This window comes from Dendrobates tinctorius, unplaced genomic scaffold (assembly GCF_039654945.1).
Source record: "Dendrobates tinctorius isolate UK_male_01 unplaced genomic scaffold, ASM3965494v1 ptg000151l, whole genome shotgun sequence".
Lineage (NCBI taxonomy): Eukaryota > Metazoa > Chordata > Amphibia > Anura > Dendrobatidae > Dendrobates > Dendrobates tinctorius.
Genome location: NW_027361818.1, coordinates 28,727,872 through 28,742,527, shown reverse-complemented (window position 1 = coordinate 28,742,527; position 14,656 = coordinate 28,727,872). Strand labels below are relative to the sequence as shown.

Here is a 14,656-nt window from a genome sequence, read left to right as displayed (position 1 = left end):
TACATCGGTTCGGGACTGCTCTGTTATAAGTATACCCTGACATTTGGTAGAGCGACTTAGTGCACGTTTTTTGCAAAAAGCGAATGAACCAAATACCCTGTCTTGTTATCATCTTTTTACTAGCACTTGCTATTTACTGTTACTTTTTTACAGCAGAGTATTTTATACATTTGTTATACTGTGTTTTTCTGTGTAATATAAATGACATATAGCATTCAAAAGTGAATAAGAACATCAAATATAAGACTGTCATAGGACATAAGTGTACAGATCATGAGGAAACAAATTTTCACAAACAAAAGATATTACCTGTGTAGAAATGTGGTGCCAGCCCCAAGGGTGAAACCCCAGCGTATGTTTTGGTGTACTGACATGTTCTGGGTACCCCAGAAACAGATACATACTATAATATATATATATATATACTTTTAGCAAGTATTTTATCTCATTACTGTGCTGAATTCTCAGCAACACTGCTCAGTACTTCAATATATTGTACTGCTGCTGATCTTAAATATGTGCCACATAGAATCTAGAGAACAGGAATCCTTTATGTCTCTGTGTGTGCTGTCTATGGGAGACATCATAGCATCTAAATGCCATTAACTGGCTCAGAGACAACTGACAATTAATGATAGAGTCTGCAGTGAGGATAGCTGGTGAAAAAAATCTGGATATAAGTCACATAATTTCAAGAAATATTTCAATTATTCCACCTAAAACAATTTATTCTGAAATGACAGCTAAACTCTAACATCTAATTTCATGCAAATTAACTTTATTAATTCTTATTATCATTAGATATGATTATGATGAAAGTATACAACATTGTTTCCCAAGCAAGGTTTTATTGACCTGGGTGTTCCTCAGAACCTACTGTTATTATGGGTCCCTCAGAGATGATATTTTTATTATAGTACGGGGAGGAAAGTTGTATGAGTTCCTCGTTATGATAACTTATTGTCTGTGGTTCTTAGAAGATCATAAAAAAATTTCCTCCATAGAAATGCTTCTATGCTAAGTCACCCAATCAGTTTCCTCATTGTCTCCTTGATGTCTTTATTTCTTAGACTGTATATTATTGGATTCAGCAATGGTGTCACCACAGTATAGAAGAGGGAGACCAACTTGTTAATAGTTAAAGAATCTCCTTTTGTGGGAGTCAAATAAATAGTGATTAATGTCCCATAGAAAATGGAAACGACGGTCAGATGAGAACTACAGGTGGAGAAAACTTTCCTCTTCTGCAGATCGGATGAGAGGCTGAGGATGGTGTTCACTATGCATCCATAAGACGTTACCGTCATGACAGAGGGTAACATTATGACAAAAACACTCAAATAGAAAGCCTCCATCTCTACTGTCAATGTTTCTGAACAAGACAGTTTTATCAATGGGGCAAAATCACAAAAGAAATGGTCGATGACATTTGGTCCACAGAATTCCAGTCCTAAAAGGGAGAAAGTAGTTACAAGGATAAGTGAAGCCCCCAAAATCCACAAAATCAGGATCATTTTTAAAATTAAGGCAAAATTCATGATTGTGGTATAGCGGAGAGGGTTACAGATAGCCAGATACCTATCGTAAGCCATTACTGCGAGTACAAGGCACTCAATGGTCTCGGAGAATCCAAAGATATAAAACTGGAAGATGCAACCAGAAAAAGACAAGATCAATCCATCATTAAGTACACAGGCAAGAGTGTTAGGAACTATATCTGTGGTGAGCAAAATGTCAGACATGGACAGTTGTGTGAGGAACACGTACATGGGAGTGTGGAGGGTCCTGGTCATGGACACCAGGGCGATGATCAAGAGATTGCCACATATCGTCACACAGTAAACCACAAGGAGCAGAATGAAGAGAAGGATCTTCAAATTGTGCATATTTGTGAAGCCAAGAAGAAATATTTCATTTACTGTGGTGTAGTTTCTATTATCCATTGCAAGGAAAACTAGTCGTTACATGACTCATTGACAGATGCATCTGACGCGTCCCAGGGGCCGTGGGATACTCGGCACCGGCCAGTCATCTTAAAGGGATGTGTCACAGTGGCAGTGACCCAGTCCATGGCCCCAGGCGGTCATGTAAAAGTGGAGTATTGATTAGGGATAAAGTTTATGTAGTGATTCATGACGCCAGTTGAAGTGTTCGACTCTAGTATAGCTGGTACTGCAGATGATCCCTGAGGGAGTAGATGTGATGGCAGTGCAGATGTTTAACCCTCTCCAACCAGGGCTGGCCCCCAGAGATTGTGATGGAAATAGAAGGCACTGAGTAATAAGGCAGGAGACAAGGAAAGTCACTTTATCATTTACTGTAGTTCAGGTGCAGTTCAGAGGAGACATTACAACTCTCACCAGGTTATAGTCTGCTCTGCAGAATGGGAGTTATCCTTCACTCTGCTGTGACTTGGTGTAAGCTTCCTGCTATACTAATCCCTTCAGGGACCAAGGCTTCCCAGAGTTTGGAACTTCTAGTATAGCCTCCACTCACTGTGTTTTCCTCCTCGGGCAACTTGCGGCTTGGATCCTGTGTGAAGCTCAAATTCCTTCTTGCACAATCCTCACTGATCCTAGTTTGCTGCTGTAATCCTGGGGAAAACACTGCGCTGTTGGTTGTATAAACTCACACAGTCTCTCAGCTTACCACCCTGCTCTGAAAGCATGGATGGCCTATGGGCTGATTCCCTGATTCGTCTTAGCTCTACTCCTGAGGGAGCACATGTCATCATGGCTTCCAGGATCGTTCTTCTCCTTCTTCTTCACTACTGAAACAACAACTCTCAACTCCTCCCCCTCCCAGTTAGGGTATGTCTGCAAAGCTCTAAGCTTCAGACAAGTAAGGGAGTGAGGTGAATTGTGTGTGTTGTGGTCTCTTGCAGAGAAAGCATAACTCCCATTGTTCACAAAACACATACAAAATAGTACATATTTAACCCTTTTGAGGCAGTAAAGACACAGGGCGCCACACATCTGTGTAGAAGTGTCATAGATCCTTGGTGGCGGGGCTGCATTCATGAAGCTGGTTACTAATTACTTTCATTGAGTGAATGGAAATATGGTGACCTAAAAAGACTTAACTGTTACAGATGCATCTGAACAAACAAGAATGACAGTAGCATCATTTTTATGTGGTTTTAGCTGAGCTGTGCTCATGCGTTACAAATTAAAGACACAAGTTATGGTTACAAAATTCTGCCAGCTTGGCATCCATAGCACCTAATTTTCCTATTTTGCTGATGTTTGCTGACATTAAGACAATACAGGGTGAGGGTAAAACAATGTAGCAATAATTGAATCACCAAACAGACAATAACATATAGAACAGTCCCAGCTAAATGCCCATGATGGTGCAAAATTACAGAGTCTCACCCTTCCCCTGACTTGACTCTGGGGATTCCAGGGCCAACTTCCCCCCTCTTTTGACAGGTACCCACAGAGAGGAGGTAATGATAATCTTAGGAAGCTGACACTCCATTGAGGTACACGGCCAGTTGACCGGATGGTCGCAACCTGGCTTTTATGAACGTCTCCATGGAGCCAGGTGACCAATGGGTCCCAATGCTGGCTTCTCCAAATGTATCCATGGGTTCTGCGATGGTCAGTGGAGAAGATCTGTATCCTTTCAGCTGGGCTGTGATCCGCTAAGCTGACAACCTGTAGGATGTCAAATTTGTGTCCCTCTTGATGGGCCATGTTGCCCTGGTAGAGTGTTCCTTTAAGGAGTTATAGTGCCCTGGCTGTTGTTCTGTCAAGTCACTCAGATTTTTCTTGCAGTTATAAATCCCCTTGTATAACCACATTTGTGGCACAAGTCCATGCCCTCATCAACTCCCGCCTTGACTACTGCAACCTCCTGCTCTGTGGCCTCCTCTCTAACACTCTCATACCCCTCCAATCAATTCTAAATTCTGCTGCCCGACTAATCCACCTGTCCCCCTGCTATTCCCCGGCCTCTCCTCAATCCCTGCATTGATTCCCCATTACCCAAAGACTCCAGTAAAAAACCCTAACCATGACATACAAAGCCATCCATAACCTGTGTCCTCCATACATCTGTGACCTCGTCTCCCGGTCCTTACCTGCATGCAACCTCTGATCCTCACAAGATCTCCTTCTCTACTCCCCTCTTATCTCCTCTTCCCACAATCGCATACAAGATTTCTCCTGCGCTTTATCCCTACTCTGGAACTCTCTACCACAACATATCAGACTCTCACCTACCATGGAAACCTTCAAAAAGAACCTGAAGACCTACCTCTTCCGACAAGCCTACAACCTGCAGTAACCACCGATCCACCAAAATGCTGCACAACCAGCTCTACCTTTGCCTACTGTATCCTCACCCACCCCTTGTAGATTGTGAGCCCTTGCAGGCAGGGTCCTCTCTTATCCAGTACCAGTCGTGACTTGTATTGTTTAAGATTACTGTACTTGTATTTATTATTTATACCCCTCCTCACATGTAAAGCATCATGGAATAAATGGCGCTATAATAATAAATAATAATAATAATAATAGTAATAATAATAAAGTCATCATCCACAGGTCAGGGTGAGGTTGAATGTGTTTAACTCTCATTGTTTGAGTATTTAATCAATTTGCAAAGTTTGTCCTTCTTATTTGCAGGAAAACAAATTAGCTGACCTGGTACAATGTGTAATCAACATATTAACAAACTATTGTTTAATTACCTTGCACCCCTGTAATCCAAGATAACAACACAATATGCTGTAGCAAACATCAACTCAAGGCTCACGCAAACAATAGTATGTGTTTATTGACCAACCAAAGAAAAACACAAATTAAAAAGTCTATAATTAAGATAATAGTCTATGACTCCTGGCCTACTGAAAATAGACATCTGGATAATTAAGATTAAATGCCATGTTGTCACACAATGTCATGCCATTGACTGCTTCCATTTATCTTTCTTCTTGATACCTCAGATAAAAAAAAAAAATCAGAGAGGCAGTGGGAAGAGAAAGCCACAATTGTAGCATAAGACAACAAAAAGTATGAATAGTACTAAAAACCACAAAAAATCTGAACAAAATCTGCCTGGTAATAACAGAAAATAAGACTAAAATGACTACACGAATAAGAACAATAATAAACAGTAATATAACGGACCTGCTGAATACTGCGCTTTATATAATGAACAGAAATGGTAGCAATTCGAAACAAAGAACATGAAGGGGTGAATATGAACGTTCTTTATAGCTTATATGTAAATGCCATGGAGAATAGTCTCAATGCTCTTGCATACAACAGAGATTACACTAATAAATGAGAGAGGTAAAAACAAGACAAAGAATCATTATTCTTATTATAACTTCCTGGGATGAAGGAATACATGTTTAATTTCACAATTATTTTTCAAAAATAAAATACTATTTATGAGATAGAGACAAGTATAGTGGGCAGCCAATACTGGTAATTAGCGATAAACAAATGTTTTGAAATTCAAATTCAACAACTTTGCAGAATTTCCACCTAAAAATTACATTTGTGGCAAATAAATCTGAGCAAATCACCTAAATAAAAAACCTCTAAATGTTTGGAAAGTATGTTTAGAGCACTGTAAGTTCACATTGGAGGCAATTGAAATTATTTTGAAGTTTGTGTCGCAACAACAGGCTTTTTAATGTTCAAAAGACTAAATCCAATCAGGTTGGGGACAAACGAATGGTAACCAGAGGTGACCAACAGCTTATTTAACAGCACACTGCAATGTCAGATGTTGTATAAACAGTCTAAAAATTATCAGTTTTAATGCATACATTAATGTTGGTTATGGTGGTGCAAATGGAAGAAATTGCGGCATTTTCACATAGTTGAGTGCAACTTTTTTTCCTGTTTAGGGAGGTATAAAGAGTTTGTAGTTTACTTAATGAATAGATAGGTTTTATTTTCGAAACCATCCAAAAATGATCCATCTAATAAGGAGATAAAAGAGATGTACTGTACTGTTTTGAATATGATAGCCACATAAAACAAAACAGTAAGCAATTATAAAATGTTAAGCTTTCCACGATCGAGGCAGATACCCTACTCCACTGTGGTGTGACAAATCAACCCAGTCACAATGAATACCCTCTCTGACAAAACTCTGGAGCTTGGGCAAAGCAGTATTCCAAAAGCAATATAGACCAGTTCTTGCCGCTAATCCAATTTGTTGATCAAGAAATCTAAGAAATTGAGGCTCAGGGTATCTGTATAAAAAAGAAAGTCTAGGTGCGATTGAACCTGACTGTTCAGATGATGCCTCTGTGTTTTCTGATGAGCACTTGGTTGTCATAATGGCAGAACAAAAATCTACTCCATCATATCTTACATATTATCAGTAATTTTTTGCTGCTGCCTTGGCTACTTGTCATAGTCCTAACAATGGCACGGGCGGGGGAAATGTTGTGCCTGCATGGTTCTCAGAGGGCTTGCTGGTTATTCATGCAGTGAAAGGCATTTGCTCAGTGATAATTTTGAAGATCAGGTAACCCATCTTATTCTGGCAGAAAACCAATTTAGACTTTATTTCTGAACCTGGGAAAAAGTCTACCATTTTGCTTTAGCAAGGGTCCAAGAGTTGGCTAAACAATAGTCATTGATTTGTTGCATGTTAACAAAACGCCTGTCCTCCAAAAATTTGTTGCAGCATACAGTGTTCCATGCCCACCATGGGCCCCATAGTTTCATTATTATAACCTCAATACAGGTGAAGTGGACCTTCAGGGTCCCCAACAGAAACAGGATGATGCCAAACAAGTGCAAATTGATGTTCTTTCTCCATCTCCTCTTTCATGATAATTAAGGTACTTTCAAGGATAAATTTTAGCAAAATTACATCACTGATTCCACAAGTGTCACTATTGGCAAATTTGTTTGATTCTTCAAAGGGCGACTGTAAGCGACACATATCTAACATTAGCTGCCAATGTTGAATCTTTAAATAACTTGTGTTAAAGTTTCAGGATTATGTAGTTTATTTCTCTTAAAAAAAGGAGTAAAAAACAATATAAAAAGCCCGAGCGCCTATACAAAATTGAATGGGATCAGAAAACCTAGGTAGAGTCATGACCAAACAAGCACATATGTTACGATCGCAGACGCAGCGTGGCTTACCAGCCAGAGCTCCCATGTCGTCGAACTATAACAACGACGGGGTATGCATCCCAGGAGATCGTGGAATGTGGACGCACTGGACCACAGGGGGGACCCAGGCCTACCCGGACTAGGTATGGGTAGCGACCGGAGTCTGTGGCAGCTGAGCTTGTAGACAGGATGGCCATATGCATGATTAAAAGACACCACACCACTTCAGGTAAGAAGAAAGATAAAGTTTACCGAAATAAAGCAAAAGACATGTAAACACCAGGTTCCGGAATATGCACATCACGAAGGTAACACATTTCTGGTTGATAGGCGAAGCAAGATGTTGTCACGGGTTGACACAGTCCAGGGTCATTTGGTACAGGCATACTAGGATGGCCTCTCTCTCAGGCCTCAGGCGTAGCACAGGCACAGCAGGAGAACGTCAGACACCGAACTCAGACTAGCTCCAGATGGTGGCAAGAGGGCATCACGGGTTGACGCAGTCCAGGGTTGTTTGGCACGGGCATACTAGGATGGCCTCTCTCTTGGACCTCGGGCGTAGCACAGGCTCAGCAGGAGAACATCAGATACCGACCTCAGGCAGACTTCAGATGATGGCTAGGGTCATCATGGGTTAATGCAATCCAGGGTTATCTGGCTCAGGCATACTAGGATGGCTTCTCTATCAGGCCTTAGGCGTAGCAACGAGCACACAGCAGGAGAGCATCAGTCACCGACCTTAGGCAGCCTTCAGACAATGGCAGGAGCCATCACGGGTAAGACCCCAGGGAACCGGCAGGACATCAGAACAAAAGCAAGACTCAGATAGCACAGGTCCAGGAGCGTTGGCACTACAGTTCCGGGCATCGGCTGGTCAGGTCCAAGACTCACTGGCGGGACCGTCACCGTGGAACAGAGCTGGAGACTCCCAGAAACCATGGAGAAGGATTCCATCCAGCAAGACGAAAGGGACCAGCTGAAGAGCACAACTTGGACCATCAGAACCATGGACTGGAAATCCGGACTCAGGTAGGACATCGGAACACGGGCTGGACATTAGGAACACGGGCTGGACATCAGGAACATGGGCTGTAAATCAGGGCAACAAGTCATAGGCAGGAAATCTGGACATCAGGCTGACATCAGGTGGACATCAGGACACCAGGTGGACATCTGGTCTAAGGCAGGACATCTGGACACTGGCATGGGACTCCAGACATCGGGCAGGGAAGGATAGGATCTGGACATCTGGCGGAGGACATCAGGCACAGCACATCTGGAAGTGGTCGTCAGACACCGAACATTAAGCTGTGGTCATCAGGCTCCGGACATAAGGCCACAGTCATCAGGCTCCGGACATCTGGCAGCGACCTAAAAAGGAGCTCAAGCGGTCTGGTGTAAGCCCTGCCGGGTTGAGCTGGAGCCGGGCGGGGATTGCACCGAATAACAAGCTGAGCATACAGTAGCAGAAACTCAGCAGACACACCGGACTCCTACTTCCAAGATGAACCCAGGTTAGATCTCAGAAAGTCAGATACCAAAGAGTAGTGTTGAGCATTCCGATACCGCAAGTATCGGGTATCGGCCGATATTAGCGGTATCGGAATTCCGATACTTAATTCCGATACTTTTTTCATATCGGATTCCGGGATCGGAATCGGAATAGGAAGTTCCCATCATGCTATGAGCCTGCTTGCTTTGATTAAGCCAATGGGAATCCTCCGAAGTGTGGGCACATCCTGTTAGGCATGTAGGCATGTTAACTATTGGCATGGCTGTGATTGGCTGCCGAAATGATGTCATGATGCACTATAAAAGCCACCGCAGCCGCCATTTCTGGTCACTCTGCTGTGAATTCAGTTAGGGACAGGCTGCTGTAGAAGACTGTGAGGGACAGTTAGAAATAGCGATTCCACCAAACATCTAGTGCTTTACCCAGGCTACATAAACCACCACTGTAGCGTTCTTTGCCCTAGCAGCAGTGTTCACAGCTGTCTGCAAGGGCTGTGTGAGTGCAGCTCACGCTGTGGAGTGGGTCCTGCAGCCACGTCAGGCTGTAGGCCACCCAGTGTGATCACTGCTGCCTCATACATCTTTTATTTTTTGAGCTGCATTTTTTAAATAATTTCAATCTAGTGTGCTTCCATCCGTATCCATATACGTTGGTTGCAAACACTAGTAGTAGACAGCGGAGCCTTTCTGCAGCCTTTCAGTGCTAGTGTCCACTTTGCTGCACTGTTCACGGCTGTCTGAGAGGTCTCTGACTGTGTGTGAGTGCAGCTCACGCTGAGTAGTGTGTCCTGCAGCTACGTCTGGCTGTAGGACGCTCAGCGTGCGTCACTGCCTCACACATATTTTTATTTGAGTGCAGCTCATTTTTTCTTCTATTAGTGTGTATCCATCCGTCTCCATCTACGGTGGTTGCAAACACTATATAGGAGTACACAGCGGAGCCTTTCTGCAGCCTGTCAGTGCCAGTGCCCACTTAGCTGCACTGTTGACGGCTGTCTGAGAGGTCTCTGACTGTGTGTGAGTGCAGCTCACGCTGAGTAGAGTGTCCTGCAGCTACGTCTGGTTGTAGGACGCTCAACGTGCGTCACTGCCTCACACATATTTGTCTTTGAGTGCAGCTCATTTTTTCTTCTCCTATTAGTGTGCATCCATCCGTATCCATCAACATTGGTTGGTTGCAAACACTATATAGGAGTAGATAGAGGAGCCTTTTTTTCTGGCTTGTGCCCTGCCGGCGCAGCCAGATTAGTATTACCCAATTTTTTGGGAGCCTCATCTTTTGCATTGTAGGTTACCTGCCTGCATTGTAATAGCTCCAAAAAGTTGGTGATACTATCAGTTTCAATTCTTTGTTCTCATACTTTGAGTTTGTTTCAAACAAAGAAACCACATAAAAAGTTCACCAAACACTACATTTTGAACTTGTGTAGGCCACATCAGCTCCTATTAAAGTCTAGTCCACACACACACACTTCATAAAATTAGTGTTTCTTGTACCTGTAACCAGCTGTTCAGGAATAAGCACACTAAGGCCCCCCTTTGTACTTTTTTGCCTATCTTAAGCAGTCTTGCAAGATGAAGAAGGCAGGGAGTAAGGCGTGGGGGCGTGGGCGTGGAGTTTCAGCAGGGAGAGGACGTGGGGATTCTGCAGGGAGAGGACGTGGGGATTCTACAGGTAGAGGACGTGGGGATTCTGGGCCTGCTGCGGGCACCAGTGGATCAGCATCCCCCAGTTTTAGCAGGCAACAGTCCTTTATGCGCAGCTTTGTAGGACCTCAACGTACCCCACTGCTGTGGGAGGAACAAATTGAAGCCGTTGTCGGATGGATGGCAGCTAACGCATCGACTTCAATTACTTCCGCATCCTCTCAGGGTCAGAGCACCGAAGAGCAACCATCTGTCTCTTCACCACCTGCCAAAGTGCCCAGGCAGTCAGAGAGACATGGACAGGAGCCATCACAGTCTCTACTTCTGTTCTCGGAATCTGTTGGCTTGGAAAGAGGGGGCCAGCCAAGCAGCATTCCTGAATGTGAAGAAGAGGGAGTATGCAGTGATGCGCAACTTCTTTGTCCCTCTGAATCTGAAGAGGCGAGTGGGCCAGTGCCTATGGTCAGCACACCTCAGTACGCATCAGATGATGACGAGACTCAGTTGCCACTTTCTGGTGCGTACGGTGCTGGCGAGACAACCCCGGAGCAGCAGCTGTTTGAAGAGGGGAGGGAAGATGATGAGGTCCTTGACCCATCATGGCGTGAGCAACAGGAAGGTGGTGGTAGCAGCTCTGAGGAAGAGATTCCCCTACCGGCCAAAACAGGAGGCAGAGGGAGGGGGAAGACTTGGTTGCCTGTACCCTCCACTTCGGCACCCGTTAGGAGCATTCCTCCTTCCAAAGGCAAACCGGGCGCTCACAAGAGTTGCAGTGCGTGGTCCTTTTTTGACACAGTTGCAGATGACATTTGCTTTGTCAAATGCAAGCTGTGTCATCAGAGAGTCAAAAGAGGGAGAAATGTCAGCAACCTCAATACCACAAATATGTGGAAACATGTGCGCACCAAGCACGAGTTGGAGTTGCAGAGACACCCTGAAGACGTAGGCCAACGTACAGCACCACCTACCACCTCTTCAGTTCGTGTTGGGCCCTCTTCCTCCAGCTCACACACTGCTGGTTCGGCTTCCTCACAGGATCGCCAAGGAAGAACCTCTGCCACTGTTGTCCGGAGACCCTGTCAGATTCCACCCATAACAGCACGTTCCCATCCATCACAGCCATCGGTAGCACAGGCATGGGATAAAAGGCGCCCTTACTCGGCAAACCATCCCTGAGCACAGTCTCTGAATGCTGGCATTGCCAAACTTCTGGCAGTTGAAATGCTGTCATTCAGGCTGGTGGACACTGACACCTTCCGGGACTTAATGGCATTGGCAGTCCCCCAATACAACGTGCCCAGCCGCTTTTATTTCAGCAGGCGAGCCGTCCCTGCCCTGCAGAAACATGTTGAGGGCAAAATAAAACATGCGCTACTAAACGCCGTTAGTAGCAAGGTCCACCTGACCACCGATGCGTGGACCAGTAACCATGGACAGGGACGATACCTTTCCCTCACTGCCCACTGGGTCAATGTTGTGGAGCCGGGTACGGATCTGGAGAGTGGCGCTGTACGTGTTCTTCCAACGCCACGGATTGCAGGACTCCAGTCTGTACACATAGACTCCTCCTCCTACTCAAGTTCCTCAGAAACAGCAGAGCAGGAGCCTGTTACGACCGATATGAGCACAGCCGTGGCCAAACGTCAACAGGCTGTACTCAAATTAATTTCTTTGGGGAATCGAAGCCACACAGCGCAGGAGCTCTGGAATGCTATCAAGCTGGAGAGCGATGTGTGGTTTGGGCCAGCGAATCTCCAGCCGGGCTTGGTAGTGTGTGACAATGGCCGAAATCTGGTGGCAGCTCTTGGCCTAGGCAACCTCACACACATCCCATGTCTGGCACATGTTCTTAACTTGGTCGTGCAGAGCTTTCTGAGGGACTATCCGGATCTTGATGCACTGTTACACAAGGTCCGCATAGAGTGCGCTCACTTGCGACGTTCCAGCACGGCAAGATCGCGCCTCGCTGCTCTGCAGCGACGATTTGGCCTTCCGGAACATCGCATCATATGTGACCTACCCACCCGGTGGAATTCAACGTTACATATGTTGGAGCGGTTGTGTGAGCAGCAGGCAGCAGTCATGGAGTACCAGCTGCATCAGGCGCAAACAAGTCGCACTGTGCGCCGTTCACACTTCAGCACCATTGAGTGGGCCTCTATGAAGGACATCTGCCTCGTTTTGCGTGCCTTCGATGAATCCACGCGGATGGCGAGTGCAGATGATGCACTAGTCAGCATGACTGTCCCCCTTATCTGCCTGCTTCAACAAACACTGCAAGCACTAAGGGATGAGGTTTCAGAAGAGGTGGAGGATGAGGAGTCCCAAATGCCATCTGCTTCTGGACAGTCTGCGCTACGTGTTTCCTCACAAAGGCCTAGGCAGGGGACACTTTGTGAGGAGGATGAGGAGGAGTCGATGGAGGAGGAAGACATCTCTCCAGAGGAGGGAGGTACACAAACCTCTACTCAGTATGTACAGCGAGGGTGGGGTGATGCAGAGCAGGTCGAGGTCACGCCTCAAACAGGGGACAGCGGTTCTTTGGCAGTTGGGAGTCTGCAGCACATGGTTGATTTCATGCTGCAGTGCCTGAGAAACGACCGCCGCATCGCCCACATTCTCGTCTCGGCTGATTATTGGGTGTACACCCTCCTAGATCCTCGCTACCGGGACAGCGTACAAAGGCTCATACCAACGTTGAACCGGGAGCGTAAAATGCGGGAGTACGAAGAGTCACTGGTGCAGTCCATAATGTTTTCCATTCCACCCGACAGCATTGTTGCTAGTGCTTTACAAAGCAGCTCTGTGCGTCGAGGCAGTGGAGGAAACTCTGCACAAAGAGGGAGCAGAGGCAGTGCCGCAGCACAAGGCAAGACCACTATGGCCCAAATGTGGCAAAGTTTTGTGTGTCCACCACAATTGTCTACACCATCAGCGACGCCTCGAGTCAGCAGGAGGCAACGCTTCCGTCAGATGGTGTCAGACTACATGTCTTGCCCTGTCGCTGTACTCCCAGATGGCTCTTCCCCCTTCAAGTTTTGGGTCTCTAAGCTGGATACATGGCCAGAGCTTAGCCAGTATGCATTGGAGGTGCTGACTTGCCCTGCTGCCAGTGTATTATCGGAACGTGTCTTTAGTGCCGCAGGTGGTGTACTAACAGACCGTCGCACGCGACTATCTTCCGATAATGTTGACCGGCTGACTTTTCTGAAAATGAACAAGGCCTGGATCTCCAAAGACTTTGCCATTCCTCTTACAGACTAAATTATTGGTTGGCAACTGTATCCAGGTCTGCTGGTGTGTTCATTTTTCTACCACCTGAACTATAATCCCTGTGCTTCAACACAGCCAGTTGTCGCTCAGATGTGTCGTCTGTACAGAGAAACACACTAGCTCCTGTGTTACTGGGGTTCAGTAATGCCAGCTGATCCCCTGCTGTGTGGACGGCAGAGTCACCAGCTCCATCAACATTCAAACCACTACTGATTTTTAACCGTGCCCAACTTAGGTCTCTGGCTCCACTGTCTCTACTATTTCCCCTGACCTCCAACCCCGCCATCTACATCTCTGAAGTGGCGTCAGCACAATCTACACTTGTTCCTGTGTTCCTGTGGCTCAGTCCCATCAGTTTATCCCCTGATGTGTGTCCGGCAAGGTCTCCTGCTCTGTCCACATTCCCATAACCAGTAGTGGGAATGAGGACAGAGCTGGCGAACTTGCCGGACAAACATCAGGGGATCAACTGATGGGACTGAGCACCAGTAACACAGGAACAAGTGTAGATTGTGCTGACGCCACTTCAGAGATGTAGCTGGCGGGGTTGGAGGCCAGGGTAAATAGTAGAGACAGTGGAGCCAGAGGCCTAATTGGAGCATGGTTAGAATCAGTAGTAGTCCACAACCTCCATAAAAACCGATGCCCATTGGCCTCTGCATGCGGCATGCGTAATCCTGGGCTCGAACAGCGTCAGTTGGTGTTCAGAAGTGTCGTCTCCACAGAGCCAAACACATTCGTTTAAGTGTTAGTGGGGTTCAGCACTGCCAGCTGTTCCCCTGCTGTGGAGATGGCAAGTCTCCTGCTGCCTTCACCTGCCAAAATCCAGTAGGCCCCAGCCTGCTCCTCGCCTAATCCTGGGCTCCAACAGCGTCAGTTGGTGTTCAGAAGTGTCGTCTCCACAGAGCCAAACACATTCGTTCAAGTGTTAGTGGGGTTCAGCACTGTCAGCTGTTCCCCTGCTGTGGAGATGGCAAGTCTCCTGCTGCCTTCACCTGCCAAAATCCAGTAGGCCCCAGCCTGCTCCTCGCCTAATCCTGGGCTCCAACAGCGTCAGTTGGTGTTCAGAAGTGTCGTCTCCACAGAGCCAAACACATTCGTTCAAGTGTTAGTGGGGTTCAGCACTGTCA

At 46.1% G+C, this 14,656-nt stretch overlaps 1 protein-coding gene across 1 annotated transcript; it reads right to left on the bottom strand.

The window, feature by feature from the left end:
- Window positions 1-1,022: 1,022 nt before the first annotated feature.
- LOC141050155 (olfactory receptor 11L1-like) lies at window positions 1,023-1,943 on the bottom strand. Its single transcript, XM_073546988.1, has one exon. The coding sequence runs from the start codon at window positions 1,941-1,943 to the stop codon at window positions 1,023-1,025; it is 921 nt and encodes a 306-aa protein (XP_073403089.1).
- Window positions 1,944-14,656: the final 12,713 nt, after the last annotated feature.

What these genes read in the sequence shown, in the direction of transcription:
- LOC141050155 (XM_073546988.1), bottom strand. Translation starts at nt 1,943, where the DNA reads ATGGATAATAGAAACTACACCACAGTAAATGAAATATTTCTTCTTGGC.